The sequence below is a fragment of the Canis lupus genome, chromosome 25, assembly GCF_048164855.1.
Source record: "Canis lupus baileyi chromosome 25, mCanLup2.hap1, whole genome shotgun sequence".
Classification (NCBI taxonomy): Eukaryota; Metazoa; Chordata; class Mammalia; order Carnivora; family Canidae; genus Canis; species Canis lupus.
In genome coordinates, this window is record NC_132862.1 from 2,599,500 (window position 1) to 2,626,350 (window position 26,851).

The following is a 26,851-nucleotide window of genomic DNA, read 5'->3' on the forward strand; positions in this document are numbered from 1 at the left end:
TTTATGGTGTGGTATTGACTTACTTTTTCACCTTTGGCTCTTAGACTTTTTAATAGGTGGAATGCCTTATTATTATGAAGGATATTCCCAATACCCATGTACCCTACCACCTTCTTTCAGATAGTTTCAATAAAGTGTAGTTTGGTATCCTAATGATCAGGAGTCCTTCCCAGATCTGCTTCCATATAAATGTTTGGCAAGTCGAGTGGCACATATATGGTCTAGCATCATTGTAAAATTATTTTTACTACCTGTATTCAGTAGTAGCAGCTTCGTCTCTCTAACTTGATCTAAGTCTTCTCTGCCCCCTGCCTCAACTGCCACCCATCCTGCTCAGAGAAATATTTTACCATCCAATTATAGCAAAAGAACATTGACAAGAGAGAAGATATTTGATTTTTACTTGCAATTGCCTTCATGACCTAGAAACTTGCCTGACTTGTATCACGAGCAGTTAAAATATGTATACTTCTGAACTGGAATTATGCTTCTAGAAATACATCCTGAGAAATAGTACAAATGCAGGAAGGTATATCTACATGGATGTGAATTCCATTAGTCTTCATAACATGAAGAAATTGAAAATCTACAGCTGGACAGATTAAGGATCCAAAAACTGAGGCACAAGACTTAGATGCTAATTTCTTAAAGTGGGAAGGCAGAACAAGAATGGCAACTCCCTCTTCCTTACCTCATCGGCCTCTCATAGGGACTTAAAGAAGTTCTATTGCTCTGATGAGATGGTCACACATCCCTTCTAGGTGTGTCCTGGCCTGCTTTGGCTTCTAAGAATGGTTAAGGGAAAATTCAGGAGACAGGGCAAAGATGGTCTATTAACCTCTACTTCTAAAGGCCAGTTACTGTTTCTAGTCCATTTTCTCCATACCCCTAACTCCAACTCAGCATAGGAAAAATTCCCATGGATTAGCTAATTTATAAAGGTGTTTCTGGATCCTGCTGTGTTCCCCTTTAACCATTCCCGCAGGGAGAAGGGATAGCCTTTCATTTTGTCACCAACTCACTTTCTGCACAGAATTTACCTAACACCGTATCTGTGACATTTGGCTTCCAAAATCTAAGTCCACTCACCACACACTAATATTCCCATGAGGAATAATGGGACGTAAAATAATTAGCAAAGAAATTTATCTAGGATGTTGCAATACACAATAAGGAGGCCAAAAAATTGTATATGCATATATGGATTTAAATTAAAATCTTATGGTGCATGTACATCAAAACTATAATCAAGAAAAACTACAAACAAGTCTATACTTATAAATTTGATAATTTAGATGAAATGGGCCAAATTAGAAAGACATAAAACTACTAAAGCTGACACAAGGAGAAGCAGATCAGCAGATTAGTCCTATATCTATTAAAGAAATCAAATCAATAATATATAATCTTCCAAAAAAGAAAATACCAGGTCTGGATTTTTCACTGGTTAATTCTACCAAACAATTAAAAAACAAATGGTACCAATTCTTGACAATCTCTTCTAGAAAATAGAAATTAGAAGAACACTTTCTAACTCATTCTATGAGGACAGCATTATTTTTTTTTGACAGCATTACTTTAATACCAAAACCAGTTAAAGACATTTCAAGAAAGGTAAACTACAGTCCAATATCTCTTATGGTCATGGACATGAGGACGTTCAGCAAAATATTATCAAATTGAGTCCTGTGATGTGTAAAAAGAATTCTATACCACGACAAATGAGATTTATTCCAGATACACAAGCTGACTCAACATTCAAAAATCAATCAATGTAATTCACCATAGCAAAAGACTAAAGAAAAATCATGATTTATTAGTTAATGCAGAAAAATTATAGAACAGAATCCAACATCTATTGATTTAAAAAAAAATTTCACCAAACAAGGAATAGAGGACAAGTTCCACATCTTAGTAAAGGACATTAAAAAACAATCCTATAGCTAACATCATACTGACTGATGAGAGACTGGACCCTTTTATTCTGAGGTCAAGAATAAGACAAGTGTGTGTTCTCTCCACTTTTAATCAACATTGTACTGGAAGTTCTAACTAATACAATAAGATGAGAGAAAACAATATAAGTTATACAGATTACAGGTGAAAAAATAAAACTGTCTTTATTCCCAGATGAAATGATAGTCTATGTAGAAAATCTGAAAGACTTTGTCAAAAACCTTCTGAAATAAACAAGCCAGTATAGCAAAGTTGTAGTACACAAGATTACTATTTAAAAAGTCATTTGTTTTTTTTTATATACCAGTAGTAAAGAACTGAATGCTGAAATTTAAAAAAGTATCATTTATAGTAGTACTGAAAAGGTAAATACTTAGGTATTAATCTAGTCAAATAAGGTAAGAGAATCTATGTGGAAAATTATAAAATACTGATGGAAGAAATCAAAGGTGCAAATAAATGAATAGATATTGCATATTCATGGATTAGAAGATTCAATATTATTAAGATGTCAATTCTTCCCAGTTGGCTTATAGATTCAACACAATCCTAATTGAAATTTTAGCAAGCTCTTTTGTTGATTATCAACAAGTTGATTCTAAAATTTATATGGAAAGGCAAAAGGCTTTAGCAAGGTTAAATAAGTGAAGCACAGGAGGACTTATTGAGGGTAAACTTGTCTGTATGATGTTGTAATGGTGAATTCATGACACTGAATTTATCAACGCTCATAGGATTTGGTAGCACGAGTGAACTTTGAATATTTGAAATTAAAAAGGAATAATTTATGAGATTGAGCAATCTCAGGATGGAATGTAGAATGTGAAAAAAAGAACTACAGTATTACAAATGTACAAAACCACTTCATGAAAGGGGTTGGGCATAAAAAAGGCTGACCTAAGTAACTCTGGAAATGAGCAGAAACTGTAAGACTAAAGGCAAGAGGAACTGTGCATAAACACTGTAGTTGGTAACATTGATTCCCACAGAGACAAGGTGTTGATAATTGTGAAGCCATTCTACACATATACTGGGATTGAAAAATTAAGTAAATGGATGGCAGATGGTTAGAGCCAGTTTTATCATCATTGGATTGAGTGTACATATAAGTAAAGGCAAAAGCTAAAAGAATCCTTATGGTAATGAATTAAAGTTGTAGACATCAGCATGAGCTTATGGTTAGTTTAGTTACATATGGTAGCATTGATAGATGCGTGTATATGCAGGGAAATGCTAGAATGTACACATTGTCTTTATGCTCCATCACCTAAGGGCACCTGGAAACAATGACACTCCAGTACCAATGAGCACAGCTAGCATCCAGATCTTGGTTTCTAATACCATGACCCACTATTAATGTGGTGGTTAATTTTATGTGTCAAGTTCACTAGGCTACAAGGTGCCCAGATATTTGGTCAAAAATTATTCTGGGCATTTCTTTCAGGATGTTTTTAGATGAGATTATCATTTAAATTGGTAGTCTGTATGAAGTAGATTGCCCTCCATAATATGGGTGAGCCTCAGCCAGGCCATTGAAGGCCTGGAGAGAACAAAAGGCTGACCCTCCCCTAAATAAGCAATTCTCTTGCTTTGATGACCTTTGAATTGGGACATCAGCATTTCCTGGCTCTGCAACAGCCTGCCAGCCCTCAGACTCAGACTGCATAAGTCTGCTTGGTTCTGTTTCTTTGGCAAACCCTAACTAATATCATTAGGAATGAAGAAGTCTCCCTGGAGAAATGACTGATTCGAGGCCTAGGGTGGAAAATATACAAGATAACCGTAGAATATCTTTCAGTGCCAAAAATTTAGGAAATAATCAAAAAGCCCACTGAAAGAGCTTCCAATAGCCAAACTGGAACAATTTGTACAAGGAAGGAGGGAAGGAAGGAAAGAGGGAAAGAAGGAAGGAAGGAAGGAAGGAAGGAAGGAAGGAAGGAAGGAAGGAGATTGGATTATAATGCAAAATACAAAATAAATATTCATGAGCCCATGCTGATATGGATAAATGATTAAATTAATTAATGAGGGAAGATAGATTATTCTCATGCAGAAGAATTCTCAATTATTTACATAGGTGCTCCTGCTTCCAGCAGGTAGTGAATAACTGCACCCCTCCCAAGTGTGGGCTGTACATAATAACTTTGTTCCAAAGAGCATGAAGGAAAGGGATAATAGAATAACTTTATAATAACTTTACCAAAATCTGACAAACACTTCCTCAGCCAGGTAATCAAGCTTAACATCAACAGTGATAAGTCATGTCAATAGTATATATCCTTGATACATTGGGATGAGAATGGCATGTCACCTCTGCCATCTTCTCAAAACCCCATAACCCCAGTGTCATCATAAGAAAACCTTATACAAATCCCAAGTGTGGACATCTACAAAATATCTAGCCATTGCTCCTCAAAATTTTCAAGGTCATCAAAACAGGAAAGCCTGACAAACAGTCTCAACCAACAGGAGTTAAGGAGATAGAATGACTAAATGCAGTGTAGTATCCTGGATGAGATCCTAGAACGGAAAAAAGGACATTAAGTAAAAGCTAAAGAAATCCAAGTAAAATATGGACTAGTTAATAATATACTTATATTGGTTCATTCATTGTGACAAATGTACCATACTAATGTGAGATATTAATAACAGGGAAATTGGGTGTGTGGGGTCTACAGGACCTCTGAGCTATCTTCACAAGTTGTTTGTAAATCTTAAATTATTCTAAAATAAAAAGTTTATTACAAAAAATGCTTAAAGTGTGAAGCCTCCAGGGATGCCTGGGTGGCTCAGCAGTTGAACGTCTGCCTTTGGCTCAGGGCCTGGTTGTGTAGTCCCGGGTCCCAGGATCGAGATCCACACTGGGCTCCCTGCATGGAGCCTGCTTCTCCCTCTGCCTGTATCTCTGCCTCTCTCTCTTTCTCTGTCTCTCATGAATAAATGAATAAAAAAAATTTTTAGGTGTGAAGCCTCAAAGTTATGTCTATATTTTTAACAAATGCCAAATTTGTAAACAAAATTATAAAACAACTAAAGTAGAGAGAGACAGACAGAAACAGAGAGAAGTAACGTATGCTACTTTAGCGTTTAGCACATATGCTAAAACAATAATATTGGTTAGCTCAAGTTAATGTTAATGTAAATAACCCATTTTTCTTTGAAACTGTGTACTTTCTGAATATTCAAATGTTGAACATGTGTTAATTTCATCATTGAAAATTGTTTCAAAAGGGAGTAAAAAAGAGTCCCCCAAAGATGTCCTCATTATAGGAAATCTGGGGTAATTGTGGTTTTGCTTTTTGGTACAAAGGGAGAAAAGATTTAACTTTAGATTTACCTGTATCCCTGTGAAGAAAACATTGCATTTTATCCCTTTCCCCACTGAGGACTGAGTAAGAGGGAATGGATTTCTTTTGCAACAGCAAAGAGTTGTTTTTGAGGCGAGGAATGAGCCCTCAGTACCAATGGTGGTTAGATACTGGATTTGACTTCCTGAGAAGCCTAGCCAATTGCCTTCCTCAGTACAGAGTCCATGTATCTGGAAAAGATAAGAAATACATCTTTTTAACTACACACTCAAGTAGAAGAACTCTTTGCTAGTTAGCAACATGCCCAAAGTCTACCATAGCTGAATCCTCTGTGATCCAGCATGATTGCTAGTGGGCAGTCCAAGGTAGATTCCAGCTGCATTAGGTACAATTCTGAGCACATCCCAATGCATGGAAGGGTGCACATCTCATAGAAGGGAAGGGTGCAGCACAGTCAGGGGATGGAATGCTTCAGAGAGCGGTTGAGCGCAGGCTGCTTTTCTCTGCCTTGCTCCATGCCCCAGGAGGCAATCCCTACAGACTTCCTTGCTAGCTACCTATTCATTGTATTTGACTTATGAAAAACTGGCAGTAGATCCAAGGATAGGAGGACAAAGGGGCTGAGGTGTCCATCTCTGGAAGTAGCTGCATCCCTTTTTGATCGTAACTCCTGTTGGGCGTTCCCTTCTCGATGCTTTCACTTATTAGATTCCAGGGGTCCCACGATCCCTTCGGCACTAAAAAGTAGGGATGGGCAGGAAAACCATCCACTTCAGGTCTTGGAAGCGTATCCACTCAGAGACTCCATTTCCTTCAACGTTTTTACAGTTCCCAACCTCTTCATGCTCCTTTAGTAGGCTACTTCCTTAAGGTCACTGTCCTCTGTATCTGTGCTCCTCTCACTGAAGAAACTGCTTCAACAGTGGTGGTAATGGAGGACCTTGTGTTCCTGCTCCTGTCTGAGACTGTCAGCCTAGAATTCATCTGAATGTTCATGAAAGTTTTCTTTCACCTCTTTCTCTCTTTCCATCCCCTTTTCCTAATTTGTTTTTCTTCATATACTTGGAGGAAGTAGCCCCAGAGAAATCACAAAGTGCATTCAGTAGACTTATTTTTAATAGTAACATTGATATTGTGATTTTGAGACTACCATAGGTATGGTGCAGGATAAAGCAAATAAATAATATGTTTATGTCATTCAGGGCCAAGATTTCAGTGAGAGAAACAATAAATACAGGTATAAAATCATCCTGAAACCTTATTTGAATCGAAAATATTACTACAAACTTTTGATTTGTTTTTAAATATATTCTTACATCTTTCGTAGTTCTGTCCATTGAAAAGATTTCAAAGCAGAGACAACCCAGTACCGGTGAGTGCTCTTATCATCCAAATTCTAGTGTATGAATATTATTTCCCAATAAAAGGAGCCAGAACTGTTTGCCAAAATGACTGATTCCATGTCTGTTGCAAGGTAAGTACAAGGTACGCTGGAGACATCTTATCTCAGAAAACAAGGGCGCTATTGAAACCGAGTGAGTCTTGTCAAAGGACACAGAAGCCGATCTGAAAAACTCCCACTGGCCTAAAATGAGACACTTTTAAGCACCCAAAGAACTAATGGCTGCAATGGACTAAAATATATCAAATCTATAATTTTTAAACTGTGAATTTATAATTATATCAAAAATTAAAACGAAACAAATGACCAAACTAAAAACCTCCTTGGTTACCTTTGGAAATTGCTAGATTTCCAATCCATTGGTCTAAAAAGTGATTTTTAAAAAAGGATTTTATTTATCTATTTGAGAGAGAGAGAGAGCTTGAGCAGGGGGTGGGGCAGATGGAAAGGGAGACGCAGACTCCCTGTTGAGCAGGGAGCCTGATCGGGGCGGGGGACCCCAATCCCAGGACCCCGAGATCATGACCTGAGCTGAAGGCAGAAATTTAATTGATCGAGCTGCCCAGAGGCCACTAGAAAGTGATTTTAAAAGAGAAAGAATTGGGCAGGCCGGGTGGCTCAGCGGTTTAGCGCTGCCTTCAGCCCAGGGCCTGATCCTGGAGACCTGGGATCGAGTCCCACGTCAGGCTCCCTGCATGGAGCCTGCTTCTCCCTCTGCCTGTGTCTCTGCCTCTCTCTCTCTCTCTCTCTCTCTCTCTCTCTCTCGATCATGAATAAATAAATAAAATCTTTTTTAAAAAAAGTAAACATTAACACCAGTGTTACAGCAAAAAAAGTATTGTGATGTTGCTGGATGCAATAGGATTTATACCTTTGATAGAGTGTGATGACATTACATGATTATTCATGTACTGTCATTTTTAAAAATGTAAAAATAAATAAATAAAAAAGAAAGAATCAAGTACTTATTTTGACTCTCACGGATGAATTTACTATTAGTTTACCTAAAGAGTAAACCTGAAGAGTCCTTCTTTATATATGAGTCCTGGCTAATCAATGCAGATGCAGGATGATAAAATCAGAAAATTGCCATTTTGCAACTCCTCATGAAGTACTGAGTCTAGGAAATGATCAGTGAATGTCACGATCTTAGGTGAAATTTTATTGTGTACTCTTCAATGAAGTGATATGACTGAACCACAGAAGTCCCCTGATTAGCCTTAATATCACTAAAAATCGACCAGCTAGTATTGTGTACGTCGTGATCTGATGAGCACAGAGCACAGCTAGTACTAATCTTGCCTGACACCATGGAAATAAATCTAATTAACTCCAGTACCACTACTAGTATGCAGGAACACTAGGGCTGGAAGTTACATGACACCAACAGGAAACGGTGAGCCAAATCCAGAATGTAGACATTCCACAGGAAAAATAATTTCTCTACAAATCAATGGCATGTGAAAGAAAAGGAAGGAGTTTGTTGTCAAATAAAGGAACCTGAAGACACATGGCAGTCAAATGCAATATATGAACCTGGTTAGGATGTTGCTTCCAGCAACATGTTTGAGATAATCAGAGAAATTCAAATATAAGTGAGTATTAGATGTCATTTTAAAAGGACTGTTGCTTAAGAAAGCTATGGTATTGTTACGCAGTTGGATTAAAAAGTTGTCATTCCTTAGACCTGCCTGCAAATATCTATGAGTTAAATGCCTTGATGTCTGGATTTCCTTTATTTCCACAAAAGTAGTAAAAGGACTCAGATATAAAAAGAAGGGGGATTAGATGAGACAATAATGAGAAAGCACTGATAATTGTTTACGCTGGGTGATTGGTACCTGGTGGTTTATATGCTACTCTCTGTGATTGTATCTGCTCGAAATGTTCAACGATACAAATTTTATTTAAGCAATTAAGTAAATTGTCACACTGAGGAGAGCTTTTAATTTAGGATTAAATTTCTACGGATGGTAAATATGATGATGTCTTGTTGAAAACTGTCAGGTGACCCTGAAGGCAAGGACATCTGCACTGAATAAAATTATTTTTATGAAGTGTGACAGAGGGGTCCTAGGATAGAGTCCCTCCCCACGGGGAGCCTGCTTCTCCCTCTGCCTATGTCTCTACCTCTCTCTGTGTGTCTCTCGTGAATAAATAAGTCAAAATCTTTGAAAAAAAAATATGTGAACAGGAGACTTCTGAATGGAACCTAGCAGATGAAAGGAAGGTCTTTCCCCTTCCAGAAATTACCTGAAAATGATAAGAAGAATAAGAAATATAAAGGGAAACTCCATCCTCACCTCAACCACCAAAATGAAAAAAATCTTAAAATCCCATTAAAAGAAGAAGAAGAAGAAGAAGAAGAAGAAGAAGAAGAAGAAGAAGAAGAAGAAGAAGGAGAACATTCTCTAAGACACACAAGCACAGCTGTTAAGAAAACTCAGAGAGAAGATGGCCACAGCTACACATCTCAGTGAAGAGCACTTAGAACAAACTGACAAATCAAAACCAAACAACACGGTAACCACATAGGAACAGCAAACAAAGCTAACACAGGTTTTCCTGCATGCCAGCCGCTGCTGACTCACTGAGCTCCTGCCAATTCACTGTAAAGGACACTTCATCAGGGGCAAATCCAGGAATCCCTTGCTTGCAACAGTCAGAACTGGGTGTGTGGGCCAGAGGCAGGACCCCATTTGTCATGAAGTTTCTAGAAACTGCAAAGGCAATGCTGAATAAGGAATCAGCTGAGGCCTATTGGCAGCATTGTGCTGGTGAAGCAAAGAAGCCTGAGAATGAATTGTGAGCCACTCTCCAGTGACCTTTGCTGGCTTGTCTGAATGAAAGCTTAAAGGAATTATTCACAAGGCTGGTTGTCATAATGAGAATCCCTATTAGCCTGGATATGGCTCTGGCCCCCTCCCAGAAGACACCTTGCAAATGGCAAGCCCAGGAGGGTCTCACCTCACTCAAAGATGAGCACTGGTCAGAAAGGAACTATTCCAGGACCCACAAAAGATACCTTATGTTAAAAACCACAGAGAATGAGAAAAACAAGAGACACGTGAAAAACACTCAACAGAAAAAAGTTTCAATAAAATATTACCCAAAACTTAACGAAATAGACACCACAATAAAATAAGAGCATGAAGAGGCAATTGGATGGGATAATAAAAAAGAAAATATGAGCTTGTAGAGCTCAGAAAAGGAGCAAAGAAACAAGACAGACATCATAGAAATATAGGCCAAGGTGGAAACAGACAAGGAGGCCAAGGCCTTGCTGAAGGCGCAGTAATGGACTCGGAAGGGGAGGCAGACAGAGGGAAGAGGACCAAGCAGGCAGGAAGCAGCCATCACAGAAAATGAAGAGAAAACACCAATAAATTCAACGCAGGTGTAACTGAAAAGAGAATATATAGGTGGGTTTTATATATTCATAAATATGCATAAAATAATGTTTTTTAACAATATGAGCTCCCTCTGTACATATACAGTCCCACCCAATATCTCTCTCCATCTCTCTCTCAGTCTCTCTCATAAACATACACAGCACACACATCACATATATGCCAGGAAAAAACACAGAACCACGTCCAAGTGAGATTACTACAAAGATACACAGGAAAGGGAAATATTGCTTGCACCCATATATGGGAATTGATCGGCTGGGCAACAGCCTGGAGCATGTATTTTGTTCTTCGAACATCTATTCCTTCCTCAATTTTTAAACATACAAACCACTGTGAGTAATAACATTCAATATATAAGTAGGCAGTCTACTCCATCTGCATCTGGAATGTTTATATAGCATATTAAGTTTGTAGCTTTAACTATCACTTTATGGGACATGCAAAGGGTACGATGAGATGTTAAATGAGACACAATGAATATGCGATTAGAAAAATCCAAGAACGTGGGATCCCTGGGTGGCGCAGCGGTTTGGCGCCTGCCTTTGGCCCAGGGCGCGATCCTGGAGACCCAGGATCGAATCCCACATCGGGCTCCCGGTGCATGGAGCCTGCTTCTCCCTCTGCCTGTGTCTCTGCCTCTCTCTCTCTCTGTAACTATCATAAATAAATAAAAATTAAAAAAAAATTTAAAAAAAAAAGGAAAAATCCAAGAACGTAATCTGTCTGGGAAAAAAATAACCTGATTTCTTTAACAGGTAAATTACAAAGAAAATTATGAAGGAGGACCTAATGACTCAAAAAATTTGAAAGATGTGTGATCTAAAAGACATATCATCCACATACAATATGTGTAGAACTTATTTGGATCTTGACTTGGACAGCCAAGATATAATGCACGAATAATACTAACATGAATATTTGAAGATTGAATCGATATCTGTCGATGTTAATGAATATATAAATTTTGGAGAATAATAAAAATGATATTTTAGTTATTTTTTTAAAGGGTTTCTCATATAGGGACACCTGGGTGGCTCAGTGGTTCAGTGTCTGCCTTTGGCTCAGGTCGTGCTCTGAGATCAAGTTCTGCATTGGGCTGTCTGCAGGGAGCCTGCTTCTCCCTCCGCCTGTGTCTCAGCTTATCTCTGTGTCTCTCATGAATAAATAAATAAAATATTTTATTAAAAGGGTCTCTTGTTTACTCATACATGTAGAATTATGTGCCACAGAGACAATTAGATCTCTGGTATTTGTGTTCAAATAATTTACAATTGCTAAGGAATAATGTGGGAATATGGAGCTGTAACTGGCCATGAGGCAATGACTTTCATAAAACTGGGTGATAAGAACATGGGGACCGATTACATTGTTATTTTACTCCTTTATGTGGGTGAAGTTTTAGATAAAAGGAAAAAGTCATATTTAACTTTTTAATTATGAAAAAGATGAATTTTTAATGAGAGCACATGCAATATATTATTTCAATCTCCTGTCTCTGCTGGGTCCAAACAGGTGGAGGGGAGGGCACTTAGTACCTTCTGATGTACAAGCATAACATGCCGATCCTTTGTTCGAGACAGTGACTAACTCCAAGCTCAGTGAATTGAGAATAGTCTCATTGTACTGAGATCAAGTCAAAGCTGAGAGACAGGAGTAATTTTTCCCTGACTAAAGGAAGCCAAAAATGCAATCTTCATATTTCATAACTTTTTTAATAATCCAGATGTTACATCAGTGTCTGTAGAGCCCAGCCCTTCCCAATCTGCAAGCTCACCTTCCAGGACGGGGCCCAGCCCATTTTCACCCTATATAAACCGCTGCCGGGAGGCTCATCTCACAGATCTGCTCCTCTCAGCTCTACCCTCCAGCCTCTCGCACCTTCTTCAGCCTTCTCCTCTTCACGAAGCATGTCTAGCAGATCCACCATGAGAAGCCAAAGCATCAGCCACCGGGGCTTCAGCGCCAGCTCGGCCAGAGTCCCCGGGGTCTGCCGCTCGGGCTTCAGCAGCGTCTCCGTGTCCCGCTCCAGGGGCAGTGGTGGCCTCGGCGGAGCGTGTGGCGGAGCTGGCTTTGGCAGCAGGAGCCTCTATGGCCTGGGCGGCTCCAAGAGGATCTCCATCGGAGGCGGCAGCTGTGCCATCAGCGGCGGATATGGTGGCAGAGTTGGAGGTGGCTTTGCCTATGGAGGTGGAGCCGCCAGCGGATTTGGCTTTGGGGGTGCAGCTGGTGGTGGCTTCGGGCTCGGTGGTGGAGCTGGCTTTGCCGGTGGCTACGGGGGCTCTGGCTTCCCCGTGTGCCCCCCCGGAGGCATCCAGGAGGTCACCGTCAACCAGAATCTCCTCACTCCCCTGAACCTGCAAATCGACCCCACCATCCAGAGGGTGAGGACAGAGGAGCGCGAGCAGATCAAGACCCTCAACAACAAGTTCGCCTCCTTCATCGACAAGGTGAGCCAGGAGCACCTGCCTCCACTGGCCTTTCAGGGCCCCCAGACTAGACAACCAATGAATGTCCAACCCAGGGGACACTCAGGAGGGAGGGAGACCAGCTCTTCCCCAGGGTGCCGCTTGGGCTCCGTGTTCACAGCAGGCAGAGGTGTTGGACATCATCTAAACCCCCTGGGTCTCTTAAACATCCCTCACCCCTGCCAGGGAAGGATGCTTTACATGGGGGAAGTGGGAAGCAAATTAAGGCAGTGAGAGAACGGAATGGGTTAGGTTGACCTTCTGAAGATTCCAAGAGGTGGAAATCTGCTTCCACTGCAGGTGGAAATCTGCTCTAGGGCTCCGGGCATGAGGAAAAAGAGTGATAGAAAAAAGAAAAGAAAAAGATTTGCTTGGATTAGAAGAAAAAGACTCAGAAATATTTCTATATTCATAGAAATACTAACTGTGTAGAACCAGAGCATGACCATCAGGGCATTCGTTGTAGAGGAGAACCGGGTACCAAAGCAGAAGTAGTTGGAAGCCAATCATTACTGAATTGGATTTAATCGTCACATTCTGCATATTTAATATTCCTTTAACTGAGGTCTGATTTTTAATACACTTTGTGTGATGGAACGGGGAAACGTGTGATGGTGCTTTCAATAAAAAGAGAAGACTGTGGAATGTCACCGATAGGCTGCACAGCGCAGTAGTGAGATGACCCCAGGGGTCCACGGAGGAATCTCACACTAGGATTGCTGGAGTGGGAAGGAATAGGTGTGAGGGCGCAGCATTGTCAGCCTCATCCTCCGTACATGCTCTGAGGCAGCCCAGGACCTGGGTGACATCCAGGGGACAAGTCATGTTTCTTTCTCCCGTGTTTTCTCTGGCAAATAACCACCTTGTCTTCCTCCAGGTGCGCTTCCTGGAGCAACAGAACAAGGTCCTGGACACCAAGTGGACTCTGCTCCAGGAGCAGGGCACCAAGACCGTGAGGCAGAACCTGGAGCCCCTGTTTGAGCAGTACATCAACAACCTCAGGAGACAGCTGGACAGCATCCTGGGGGAGAGGGGCCGCCTGGACTCGGAGCTGAGGAGCATGCAGGACACAGTGGAGGACTTCAAGAACAAGTGAGTTTAAGGGCATGAAGGGCTCAGTTCTGAAATGCACACGTGAGGACCGCCAGCTGATCTGGTCCAGGGGTGGACATGGTCCCATAGGGAAACAGGTCCATGGCAATGAGAATCACAATTAGTGCCTCAAAACAACCCCAAAACAACAAAAGGGCCATAGAGATAGACGGGGAGAGAAAAGACACAAACTTTAGGGAACACAGAAAATCATTTCTGGGCTCAGTGGCGGGAAAGCTCAACTCGGATATATCTGCTTCATGGAAGCTGGGATGCCAGGCTGCTTCTGCGGGACCATCCTGGCCATGGCTCAGTGTCCCTCACCCCGTTCTCACTCTAGATATGAAGAGGAAATCAACAAGCGCACGGCAGCAGAGAATGAATTTGTCACCCTGAAGAAGGTGAGCCGATGAACATCAGGGGACCGTGTTCCGCGGAGAGGGAGAGGATCTGGGTCCCTGCACACATCCAAGAGGGCGCCCACGGGGAGGCTAGAAGGGTTCAGACTGGGAAGGAGGCTCAGCTGACTCCACGTTGTTGCCTTGTGCCCCAGGACGTGGACGCTGCCTACATGAATAAGGTTGAACTGCAAGCCAAGGTAGATGCTCTCACAGATGAGATCAACTTCACCAGAGCCTTGTATGACGCAGTAAGCATCTCCAGTCCTCTTTCATTTGCTCTGATGGGACAGTGCAGGGGGTGGAGGAGCTTGGGGTTGGATACCGCTGTGAACGCCACAGCCAGAGATGATCTGACTCTCCTGTGCTCTGCAGGAACTGTCTCAGATGCAGACCCACATCTCCGACACTTCCGTGGTCCTGTCCATGGACAACAACCGTAACCTGGACCTGGACAGCATCATCGCTGAAGTCAAAGCCCAGTATGAGGAGATCGCCCAGAGGAGCCGGGCTGAGGCTGAGTCCTGGTACCAGAGCAAGGTGAGTCTTGAGTTGGCAGCTGCCCAGGAGTGCCCGTGTCCCCGCCCTCTACACCAGCAAGGCTACCTCCTTTGCTGGGAAGTCTGCTGCAGGGAAGCCGATGTTTTCCCATAGGATGGCTACCCTGCTCTCATACAGTAGGCATTTACAGACTTTATGTCCAAGTTCAGTAAGTCAAAGAACCCAGGTGCAGGACGACAGCTGCATAGCTAAGGACCGAGTGATCTTTGCTCTTGTCTCCGCCCTGATGCTGACTCTCAGAAACATGACACAGAACATCGTTGGTCCCAACTGGACAGGCTATCAGCGGTCTCATCAAAAGAGGGTCTGTGACCAATGTCCAGTATCCAATGACCTTGCCACATCAACTTTCCCTAAAGCCCCCTGGGGAGAAGCCACTAGGTCCAAGGGTGGGAAATGCCTGACTCAGAGGTCAAATCCCCGTTGGCATGTGAAAGCCCATATACACCACCTTCTCTCTCTTTGGACTCCAGTACGAGGAACTGCAGGTCTCAGCGGGCAGACACGGGGACGACCTGCGCAACACCAAGCAGGAGATTGCCGAGATCAACCGCATGATCCAGAGGCTGAGATCTGAGATCGACCATGTCAAGAAGCAGGTACGGTGGGGGCCTCTGGAGAAGAAAAGCTTCCTTTCCTTGCTACACCACCAGCTGGTCAGCAGCCGCCACTTGGGAAATGCTGGGAATTGAGGGAACAGCAGAGAGAGGAGGATGCGCAGCTCCCAGCCTTAGTGAGGTCCCACAGGTTAGGACACACAGATGCCAACACCAGACAATGATACAGTCAGGTGACAGGAACAATCCCAGTTAGTCAGACTGTAAAAAGGTAGTCTCGGGGCCTTTCAAAGACATTACTGAAGGAGAAGGATTGGTTTAGGAATACCAGACCAGTCAGGAAAGAAAAGGGGAGGTCGGCAGAGGGGCACTTCTTGTTCCAAATCTGCCCAAGATTCACTTGAAAAAGAAAGTTGAACAACGACCTATGATGATGTTCAGTGTTGCCCAAGCGGTTTAGAATCCCTTAGGAGTGAGGATGCCCAGATCTCAGCAGCTAGATGTGAAATTCATGTCCTTAAGTGAAGTTGCTCCTAATTTTGTATAAAATAGTGTGGCATCCACATGAGCTCAGCACAAAAGCTCCTGGTCTGGCTATGGAGACAGCAGTCAAAACAAGCGAGTAGGTCCATTTCTTCTAAATCTGCTGGTGTTTTGTCCAGTGTAGTCCAGGGTCGTTAAAAAAGGGCACAGGTTTTCTCATGGGGCACCCAGACTGGATAATTTGTGCAGAACAGAAAAAGACTGGGCTAAAAAGGCCAACGTCCTTTTCCATGATACCTGGGCTCTGGAACTCTTCCTCGCTAGAAAGCAGCAGCGTGGTTGATCTCTGGAGGACTGAATTGCAAGTCCATTCTGCCTATGTCCCTCCTCTAGTGCACCAACCTGCAGTCTGCCATCGCTGATGCTGAGCAGCGTGGAGAGATGGCCCTCAAGGACGCCAAGAACAAGCTGGCTGGGCTGGAGGACGCCCTGCAGAAGGCCAAGCAGGACATGGCCCGGCTGCTGAAGGAGTACCAGGAGCTCATGAACACCAAGCTGGCCCTGGACGTGGAGATCGCCACATACAGGAAGCTGCTGGAGGGCGAGGAGTGCAGGTGGGTACCTCACACAGGCCCCTCCAACATCTGGATCCCTGTGCAAGAAGGCTGGCAGGAGCCCGAGTTGAAGGCCCTCTAGTTATGGCCACAGTGGCTGCTCTCAGAGGACCATTTGGAAGGCAGCTTCCCCGTGGGCTAGCCTCACACTGACGCTTCCCACTCTGGTCCCCTGGTGGCTCTGAGGACTCATGCTCCCTGTGTTTTCCCCCTTCCTAGGCTGAGTGGAGAAGGCGTTGGACAAGTCAACATCTGTAAGTACCTTTGCTTGCCTCCCTCCCTTGCCCTTGTGCTCTTCTGGCTGGACTCAAGCTGGCAGGACGAGCTCACCGTGTCTTGTGTGTCCTTGTCTGTCTCCCATCCACAGCTGTGGTGCAGTCCACCGTCTCTGGCGGCTATGGCGGCGCTGGTGGCTTTGGCGGTGCCAGCGGTATGGGCAGTGGCTCAGGCCTGGGTGGAGGCAGCGGCTACTCCTATGGCAGCGGCCACGGCCTTGGAGCTGGCTTCAGTTCCAGCAGTGGCCGAGGCGTGGGGGGTGGCTTCAGCTCCTCTGGAGGCAGCAGTTCCACCATCAAATACACCACCACCTCATCCTCCAGCAGGAAGAGCTACAAGCACTAAGTCCTGCCATCGGCTCTGATCCCAGGTTGTCCAAGTCTACAGCTGCATTGCCCTCTCTGAGGCTACTTCTCCTCCCCTGTCTCTGATTCCTCTTACTTTTTGAGTTTGAGCTCAAGTCTCTGAGTGCCTTGGTGTCTCCTCACTGCCTATCCCTGCCCCACCTGAGCATACATTGCTCACCATAGGAGATCAACCTCTGAGTTACACCATTATATAACACAAGTGGGGCTGCACTTTTTTACCAAAATAGTACTGTCTTGCCTCCATTATTTGGTATATGAGGCTGAGCATTATAAGGAAATTACTTCTCCACATTTTCATCACTGAAACATTACCTGGGTCCTACTCTAGAACAGGGCAATATCCCACTTGCCTCCAGGTAACCATGAATTCCCCAATTTCCCAATGTTGGGTTCTTCCTTCCTTGCAGTGGTCCTGAAAGCACAAGAGACTTGTCCTCCAACGTATAGAATCTGTATCTCTGTGAAGTTCCCTCTGCTCTTTGCTTTCTTCTAATTGCTAAATAAAGCATTTTTATTACATAATGCATTGTTTTATGGCTTTGATTTGTCACCAGTTCTTGAGGTTTTTTTCAATGGACAATGCCTATTCACATATTAAAGATACTCCCAGTCCCCATAAACCTCAGTCTCTTCCTTGAGAGAGACACAAAAGCCTACAGTTTGGTGTCCTGACACTTGAGATTTCCTTCTTGGATAAGATTTTGTTTAAATTTTTAGCAAGTCAAATGGGAAGAACCTGGTCCGCCATCATTGTATACTCTGCTTTTTATTGCCTGTACCAGGCAGAAGTGGCTTGGCCTCACTTCCCTCGCCTCTAAGACCACTTCACTACACCTCCTAGCATTGAACCCTAAATTATCAGTTGGGGAAATATATTTCTGGCCTATCAGATCAAAAGGACATTTTAAAAAGGGATAAATATTTGATTTCTACTTGGAATTAGCTTCATGGTCAAGAAATTTGCCTGACAATGTATACCAAGAGAAATTAAAGTGTTTGTACTTCTGAACTGCAATTATCCTCTAGAGATGTGTACTGAGGAAATAGCACAAATGTGAGAAGCTGTATGTATGTGGATGTGAATCCAAACAATCTTCACAACATGGAAAAATTGAACATACTAGAGGTTCTCAAATTAAGAATCCAAAGACTCAGGTACAAAAATCATATGGTGATTTCTTGAAGTGTAAGGCAAAACAAGAATGGAAATTCCCACCTTGCCACACCCTAAGGCTCTCATGGAAACGGATGGAGCTGGGTCCCTGGTGCTTGGAAGAGATGCTTCCACATTGCCCCTCTGGTGTGGCATGGCCAGGTTTGACCTCTATGAATGGGAAATGAAAATTCAGGGTATGGCTCCTCTCATCATTCAACTTGTCCTGCTCTTAATCATATCAGTTCCTTTTTCTTCATGAGTGATCATTTATCTTCCTAGCTCCCAGGCTCTCACATCACAAGAGAAAATTTCTTCAATCCAACATTATATAGAGGGTGCTTCTGGATCCTGTTGTATCAGTATTCTCCTGTGTTCACTTCTAACACATGGGCAGCTTCTCCCATTGGCACCTCCTCATCCTCTGCCAGGACTTCCCGACAACAGATAAAGTGATGACTCGTTCCAAAATCTAAGCCCATTTAACTTTCATATTTTATGCACTCATGAGGAATAATGGAAAGGAAACAACTGACCTGGAAAATTATACAGAAAACAGCATCTAACAGAAGAAATTGCAAAAACAGTATAGATACATAGATTTATTTAATTAAAGTCTTATGGTGCAGGTGATGATAGCAGAATGACAGACTGGAAACCTCCAAGTTCTCCTTCTGCCCCCAGAAACATCAAAAAACAACCAGAAACTGTCTGAGTAAACTCTGTAGGAGCTCTGGAAAACAGTCAAAAGTTTACAACATCTAAACAAATGTCCAATCAGGAATAGGCAACTTTATAATTATAGTAAAGCTTTTAAAAATATTTTTCTTAGCAACTGTTCTACTCTCTACCTATTGCAATTTAGGTCTTGAGTAGGCAGCAGCCTGTTCCTGAACTCTTCCCCAACCTCTCTCCTTCCTTCAACCCTCCACCTTCTCTCCACACTCTCTACCTCTAATTCCCCCACCACATACACCTTGAACCAGAGAAAGCAGTTGTAAACCCTATTTGCAAATAACTGTGCAAGTCTCTTCAACATGTCTGAAGGATTTCTGAAGAACAAAGGCAAGGTTTTCATCTTTGTTTCACATAAGTCCAAATTAGATAAGAAAAGTAAGAGACACATCAGGGAAGAACTTCCAGGAAGACTACAAACCCACAGAGCCCTGGGGAGCCATAACACCTGTTTGAAAATGAAATGAATATGAAAAACAAAAAACAGATAATAATCACCAGCACAAAGTTACTATAAAATATTACCAAAATTAATCAAGTAAACCCCCTATTAAATTTGAGAATAAAAACCATATAATGAGACAACAACAGCTAAAACATTACTTACAGGTCAGATATGAGACAGAGAGAAAAATAAAGCCACAATGCAAATGAAGGCCAATTTAGTATCAGTATAAAAGGCAATAGGTATGTTAAATGCACAATAAAGGACATACAGGAGAATATTGAGAAAAGAGAGTAGAATTGAAGAGTCAAAGCATATCAAAGGAGAGTCAAAAGGAAATACAGATAAAGTGGGTCCAACACAAGCATAACTGGAATACCTAAAGGAAGTGTGTACACACACACACACACACACACACAAATTCATACACACCAACAGTCCCCCCAAAGCACAGAAATATCTTCAATTACATGGCTGGGGACTTGCCTTGAACATTTATTTTGATAGACAAACATATGTTACTTAGTCATTTCTAAATATGTAAATATTGTAGTAACAATATTCATTCTTTTTTAAAATGTTTACTCTTTGTTTTTAAGATTTATTATTTATTTATTTATTTATTTATTTATTTATTTATTTATAGAACATGCAAGTGGGGAGAGGGGCAGAGGGAGACAGAGAGATTCTCAAACAGATTCCATGCTGAGTGAGGAGCCTCATGCAGGGCTCATCTAATGACACTGAGATCATGACCTGAACCAAAACTAAGAGTCAGTCACTTAACTGACTGAGTCATATAGGCACCCCAGTGACAATATTCATTCTCATACACTTTAAACTGCATCCACTTCTGGAAAAGTTTAAATATGTAAAATAAACTTATTACCTTTCTAGATTTAAGTACCCATTGACAGGAATACTGTCAGGAGAGAGAGGAGAGAGTAACATATTCAATGACAACAGTGGATGGAATCACAAAACCCAAAAAATAAAAAACTCTAGGGACAATTAACCTAGTTTACTTGAGAAATAAGTTGAAAAAAAAGAGAGAAGATTAAATGATTTAAAGGACATATTTGGAGGATACATCACTCAAACAAATATGTATGGACCTTGTTTAGAACCTGAATTGAAAAATTATAAAAAAATCAATAAGAATACAAGGAATTTGAATATTAGACACTTTATGAAGTTAGAGAATTAACAAACTTAAGACATAAAAATGGCATTTTGGTCACTTTTTAAATAATCTGCCATTTAGACAGAAAAACTGAATTTTTTACTGGTAAAATCATATGATCCTTCAGAATTTCCTTTCAAATATATTTAAAGTGGATGAAGAAAGAAGGTGAAGTTATGAATAAAATAAAGCTGATCTTGAGATCACAATAGTAAAATCTGAGTGAAGGTGTCCAAGGGTTTATTAAGTTCTTCTTATCCTTTTCTACCTATCCAATATTTTACAAAACAGAAAAAAACAATTCAAACAACATATTTGCAATTATTGGAAAATGGTCATCTTTTGTTAGGACATTAGCAATAGATTGCTTTTAGATTTCTAGCTCTCAGTCATCACTAAAGATCAGGTTAGAGGGAATATTAGGATATTCTGATATACAATCAAAATATTCTGAACCTTTGTTTGAGACAAAGCCTAACTCCTAGCTTCAGTGAATTCAGGATAGTCTTATTGTGTTGATATCAATCATAGATCAGAGATAGGAGAATTTTCCCCTGATTAACGGAAGCCAAAAATGTTATCTGCATATTTCATAACTTTTCTAATAATAACGATGAGGTTTCACTGTTTTTGTTTTTATTTATTTACTTACTTATTTATAAAAGATTTTTATTTATTTATTCATGAGACACACACACACACACACACACACACACACACACACACAGAGGCAGACACAGGCAGAGGGAGAAGCAGGCTCCAGGATCAGGCCCTGGGCTGAAGGCGGCGCTAAACCACTGAGCCCCCTGGGCTGCTGGTTTCACTGTTTTTGAAAGCCAACCCTTCCCAAACTGCAAGGTCAACTTTCAGGATGAGCCCAGCCCAGTCTTCCCTAAACAGTGGCTGCTGGAAGGTATCTCATGTTCCTTCTCCTCCTGTCAGTTCTACCCTCCAACCTCTCACCCTTTCTTCAGCCTTCTCCTCTTCAGGAACCATGTCTAGCAAATCCACCATAAGGAGCCACCATGGGATTTCAGAGCCCCCAGACTATACAACCAACGAATGTCCTATCAGAGGGAGACTCAGGAGGGAGGGAGACCAGCTCTTCCCTGGGATGCCACTGTGGCTCCATGTTCACAACAGGCAGAAGGTAATAGAAATAATTTAAAACCACTGGGTCGCTTCTTTGGTGAAATTTCTGTTCATGTCTTTCGCCCATTTCAAGATTGGATTTTTTGTTTCTTTGCTGTTGAGTCTAATAAGTTCTTTCTAGATCTTGGATACTAGCCCTTTATCTAATATTTCATTTGCAAATACCTTCTCCCATTCTGTAGGTTGTCTTTTAGTTTTGTTGACTGTTTCTTTTCTGTGCAGAAGCTTTTTATCTTGATGAAGTCCCAATAGTTTATTCTTGCTATTGTTTCCCTTGCCTTCATAGACGTATCTTGCAAGAAATTGCTGTGGCCGAGTTCAAAAAGGGTGTTGCCTGTGTTCTCCTCTAGGATTTTGATGGATTCTTGTCTCACATTTAGATCCTTCATCCATTTTGAGTTTATCTTTGTGTATGGTGTTTCACCAAAGAAGACATAGACATGACCAACAAGTACATGAGAAAATGCTCTGCATCACTGGCCATCAGGGAAATACAAATCAAAACCACAATGAGATCCCACCTCACACCAGTGAGAATGGTGAAGATTAACAAGACAGGAAACCACAAATGTTAGAGAGGATGTGGAGAAGGGGGAACCCTCTTGCACTGTTGGTGGGAATGTGAACTGGTGCAGCCACTCTGGAAAACCGTGTGGAGGTTCCTCAAAGAGTTAAAAATAGACCTGCCCTACGACCCAGCAATTGCACTGCTGGGGATTTACCCCAAAGATCCAGATGCAGTGAAACGCAGGGACACCTGCACCCCGATGTTCATAGCAGCAATGTCCACAATAGCCAAAATGTGGAAGGAGCCTCCGTGCCCATCAAAAGATGAATAGATAAAGAAGATGTGGTTTATGTATACAATGGAATATTACTCAGCCATCAGAAATGACGAATACCCACCATTTGCTTCAACATGGATGAAACTGAAGTGTATTATGCTGAGTGAAGTAAGTCAGTCGGTGAAGGACAAACATTATATAGTTTCACTCATATGGGGAATATAAGAAATAGTGAAAGGGATTATAAGGGAAAGGTGAGAAAATGAGTGGGAAATATCAGAGAGGGAGACAGAACATGAGAGACTCCTAACTCTGGGAAACGAACAAGGGGAGGTGGAAAGGGAGGTGGGCAGGGGATTGGGGTGACTGGGTGACAGGCACTGAGGGGGGCACTTGACAGGATGAGCACTGGGTGATATGCTATATGTTGGCAAATCGAACTCCAATAAAAAATATACAAAAAAAAAACCCCACTGGGTCTCTTAAATGTCCCTCATCTCTACCAGGGAAGAATAGTCTATTTTTGATAAGCATGAAGCAAAATAAGGCAGAATGAGTTAGCATTTACCACTGAAGGGTCTATGGTGGGATACAAAGGAAAGGTCAGTAATAACCTGCTTTGAGGCTCTGGGTAGGAAGAAAAAATGAAAAACAAAGAGAAGAAAAGAAAGATAAAATTATTTTCTGCCCATTTGAGAAAAAGAAATATTTGAGATGCACAAGTATGGATAATCCATTACAAAATGAATTTATTCTAGAAACAGAGCATGACCACCCATAAAGAAACTTTTCAAAAAGATACTTGCTCTAAATGGAAATTTAGATTAGGGTATGTCTGGTGGCTCACTGGTTGAGCATCTGCCTTTGGCTCAGGGCATGATCCCAGAGTCCCAGGATCAAGTCCCACATCGGGCTCCCTGCACGGAGCCTGCTTCTCTCTCTATGTGTCTCTCATGAATAAATAAATAAAATCTTTTAAAAAAGAGAAATTTAGATTAGAATCAAATCATTAGATAACATTCAACATTCCTTTTACTGACATCCCCTGGAAAATAAAAGCTTTGCACAATATATCAGATAAAACCTATTTTAAATTACATTTGTGATTCTGCTTGTCAAGAGAAGGAGAGGAAGTGATGAAAAATCACCGATGGACACAGTAGCTTATAGGGAAGGAAAATCTCAAAGGTCTCTTGGTGAATTTCACTTGTGAGATCTGTGGGTTGAGAAGGAAAATGATTTGGGGGAGCATGCCTCCCAAACTGAGCCTCTCTATATTGTCTTAGTAGCCCAGCACCATGGAGACCACCCTGGCCTATTTAGAAATATAACAATATAAATATCTTACTTTCTATGTCTGAGAAATAACCATTCTATCTTCTTCTGGGTGTGGTTCCTGGAGCAATAGAACAAGTATCTACACACCAAGTGGACCCCCCTTCTAGGGCAGCCCCAGTGGTGCAGCGGTTTGGCGCTACCTGCAGCCTGGGGTGTGATCCTGGAGACCTGGGATCAAGTCCCACATCGGGCTCCCTGCATGGAGCCTGCTTCTCCCTCTGCCTGTGTCTCTGCCTCTCTCTGTGTCTATGAATAAATAAATAAAATCTTAAAAAAAAAGTATTTACACACCAAGTGGACCCCCCTTCCAGATCAGAGCACCAACATCATAAAGCCAAACCTGGAGCCTTTGTGTGAGCAGCACCCCAACAACTTCAGGAGTCAACTGGAATGACTCCTTGCCTTTAGTGATTGCCTGGACTCAGGGCTTAAATACATGCAGTCCTGGTGAAGGACTAAAAGAAAAAAATGAGTTAAAGAGGAGAAAGGAGCTTGTTTCTGAAGCCCACACTTCAAGCCTATGAGTGGTCAGGTCCAGTCATGGGCATGATTGCTTAGGGAAAATATCCAGTTGAAATGAAAATGGTAAATTATTGCCCAAGGAAAATAGAATGAATAAAATAGGCAATGGACTTCATCACCAAGTACATGTTAGAGGAGAAAATGACAGAGCAGTCACTTTCTAGGCTCCATGAACTAATAGTTCAATTCAAGAATCATCCATTTAATGTCAAAGTTGTGTTAAGACAGGCTCTTTCAAAATTCTTTACTCACTGATTCAAGCATCTCTCTTCAAATCTTCTTAGATGCAAAGGAGAAGATGAGCTGATCAAGATTAGGCGTCTCAATCCCTTTGTTGAAGCCTGAAAGAGTAAAAAGCAAGAGACAAAGTATAAAATATATATATATATATATTCTAACGACATTGTACTTCCAAGCCTTGCCTTTAACCTCTTCCTGATTGTGAATCCCATAGATATGAAGAACATCATATTTTAATTTACTGCAAAACTAGGGGCTCCTAGTTTTGACCCTCCAGAGCTACTCAGTTGTACAACAGCAAATAATCTTGTACCATCGACTTTTCTTAGAGATATAACATCATTTGGTACAAATTCATTATGATTGGGAATTGAAAGTCATTGTTCATATATGAAAGCCCATACCTGCCTTTCTTTCCTTCTGAACTCCTGCAGGTCAAGGAGGGCAGACTACTTTGCTGCACAGCACAAAGAAGGAGACTACTGAATTCAAATCACATGATCCTGAGAGAGAAAAAGAGATCTGACATTAATGACACCCAAAAGCAGGTAGGTTGGAGCGGAGGGTGGGAGAGAGGAAGCGAAGAACAGCATTATCCCCTTGCTAGACCATCAGCCAGTCATCAACCATCATTTGGACACATCCTTGGGCTCTGGAAAATATAAGGGAGGAAAAAAACATGCTGTCCTTACTGGAAGGTTCCACTGGATCTCTCAGGGGGAGTGGCTCCAATCCCAAGAACATGAAATAAGTGCATAGAAATGTCTCTCCTGGTCACAAGAGTAGAATTTGGCCTAGAAGTGTGGAGATAATATTGGTCTTAGAGGAATGATTGTATTGGGAGCTGCAAAAGAACAAATGGGAAGGAAAGGCAGGCCATAAGAGCTGAGAAAAGGTTTTTGCAAATGTGCTCATGATTCAGAAAAAAGGGGGTGGGAAGAGTGAAAGGAGAGAACAAGGTTTCCCAAACATGTAAGTGACTCTGAGGTGGGAGAAGGGCAGGGTTTCAATAGTCTCGTGGAAAATTCACTTCCTCATTGCACCATGTTTGTAATGTTGTACAAATTTAGTTGTAGTCATGCTGGACACAATTGTCTGTGGTCCAGATTTGACTTTGGAGACTACACTCAAATTAATCCAATTGTCCAATTCTTCTAATGTGTAGACTGTAGGGTGCTCCATCACTGACCACCCATGTCCTATGCAGGCGGTTAATACAAAAGGCATAGGACTTTGATAACCAGCTCGGACACTTGAAAAGACTAGCAGCTAGTCAAACAGCTAGACAGGAAGATTCAGGATTCCCTCTCCACCAATTCTATGCTCTAGGACTCTTCCTCACTAGAAAGCAGCAGCGTGGTTGATCTCTGGAGGACTGAATTGCAAGTCCATTCTGCCTACGTCCCTCCTCTAGTGCTCCAACCTATAGTCATCCCGCGCTGATGCTGAGCAGCGTGGAGAGATGGCCCTCAAGGACGCCAAGAACAAGCTGGCTGAGCTGGAGGATGCCCTGCAGAAGGCCAAGCAGGACATGGCCCGGCTGCTGAAGGAGTACCAGGAGCTCATGAACACCAAGCTGGCCCTGGACGTGGAGATCGCCACATACAGGGAGCTGCTGGAGGGCGAGGAGTGCAGGTGGGTACCTCACACAGGCCCCTCCAACATCTGGATCCCTGTGCAGGAAGGCTGGCAGGAGCCCGAGTTGAAGGCCCTCTAGTTATGGCCACAGTGGCTGCTCTCAGAGGACCATTTGGAAGGCGGCTTCCCCGTGGGCTAGCCTCACACTGACGCTTCCCACTCTGGTCCACTGGTGGCTCTGAGGACTCATGCTCCCTGTGTTTTCCCCCTTCCTAGGCTGAGTGGAGAAGGCGTTGGACAAGTCAACATCTGTAAGTACCTTTGCTTGCCTCCCTCCCTTGCCCTTGTGCTCTTCTGGCTGGACTCAGGCTGGCAGGACGAGCTCACCGTGTCTTGTGTGTCCTTGTCTGTCTCCCGTCCACAGCTGTGGTGCAGTCCACCGTCTCTGGCGGCTATGGCGGCGCTGGTGGCTTTGGCGGTGCCAGCGGTATGGGCAGTGGCTCAGGCCTGGGTGGAGGCAGCGGCTACTCCTATGGCAGCGGCCACGGCCTTGGAGCTGGCTTCAGTTCCAGCAGTGGCTGAGGCATGGGGGGTGGCTTCAGCTCCTCTGGAGGCAGCAGTTCCACCATCAAATACACCACCACCTCATCCTCCAGCAGGAAGAGCTACAAGCACTAAGTCCTGCCATCGGCTCTGGTCCCACGTTGTCCAAGTCTACAGCTGCACTGCCCTCTCCGAGGCTACTTCTCCCCTGCCTCCAACGTCCCTTGGCCCCTGAGTTACAGCTGAAGTGGCCTCATTCTCATTTCCACTATCTACACCTGCTT

General features: G+C 42.5%; 1 protein-coding gene and 1 pseudogene across 1 annotated transcript; both read left to right on the forward strand.

The window, feature by feature from the left end:
• Positions 1 to 11,787: 11,787 nt before the first annotated feature.
• LOC140617041 (keratin, type II cytoskeletal 6B-like) lies at positions 11,788 to 17,415 on the forward strand. Its single transcript, XM_072797824.1, has 9 exons — positions 11,788 to 12,526; positions 13,422 to 13,636; positions 13,977 to 14,037; positions 14,190 to 14,285; positions 14,410 to 14,574; positions 15,069 to 15,194; positions 16,029 to 16,249; positions 16,469 to 16,503; positions 16,617 to 17,415. Exons 1-9 carry the CDS (start codon positions 11,987 to 11,989, stop codon positions 16,868 to 16,870), a joined length of 1,713 nt encoding a protein of 570 aa, XP_072653925.1. The 5' UTR covers positions 11,788 to 11,986; the 3' UTR covers positions 16,871 to 17,415.
• Positions 17,416 to 24,943: 7,528 nt separating this feature from the next.
• On the forward strand, positions 24,944 to 26,743 carry LOC140616932 (keratin, type II cytoskeletal 6B-like; annotated as a pseudogene).
• The last annotated feature ends 108 nt before the right edge of the window (positions 26,744 to 26,851 follow it).

Excerpts from the sequence above, each read along its gene's own strand:
- LOC140617041 (XM_072797824.1), top strand. The coding sequence starts at position 11,987 with ATGTCTAGCAGATCCACCATGAGAAGCCAAAGCATCAGCCACCGGGGC. Across the intron at positions 14,286-14,409 it reads CCAGAGCCTTGTATGACGCA|GAACTGTCTCAGATGCAGAC; the intron begins GTAAGCATCTCC and ends TGTGCTCTGCAG. Across the intron at positions 16,504-16,616 it reads CGTTGGACAAGTCAACATCT|CTGTGGTGCAGTCCACCGTC; the intron begins GTAAGTACCTTT and ends TCCCATCCACAG.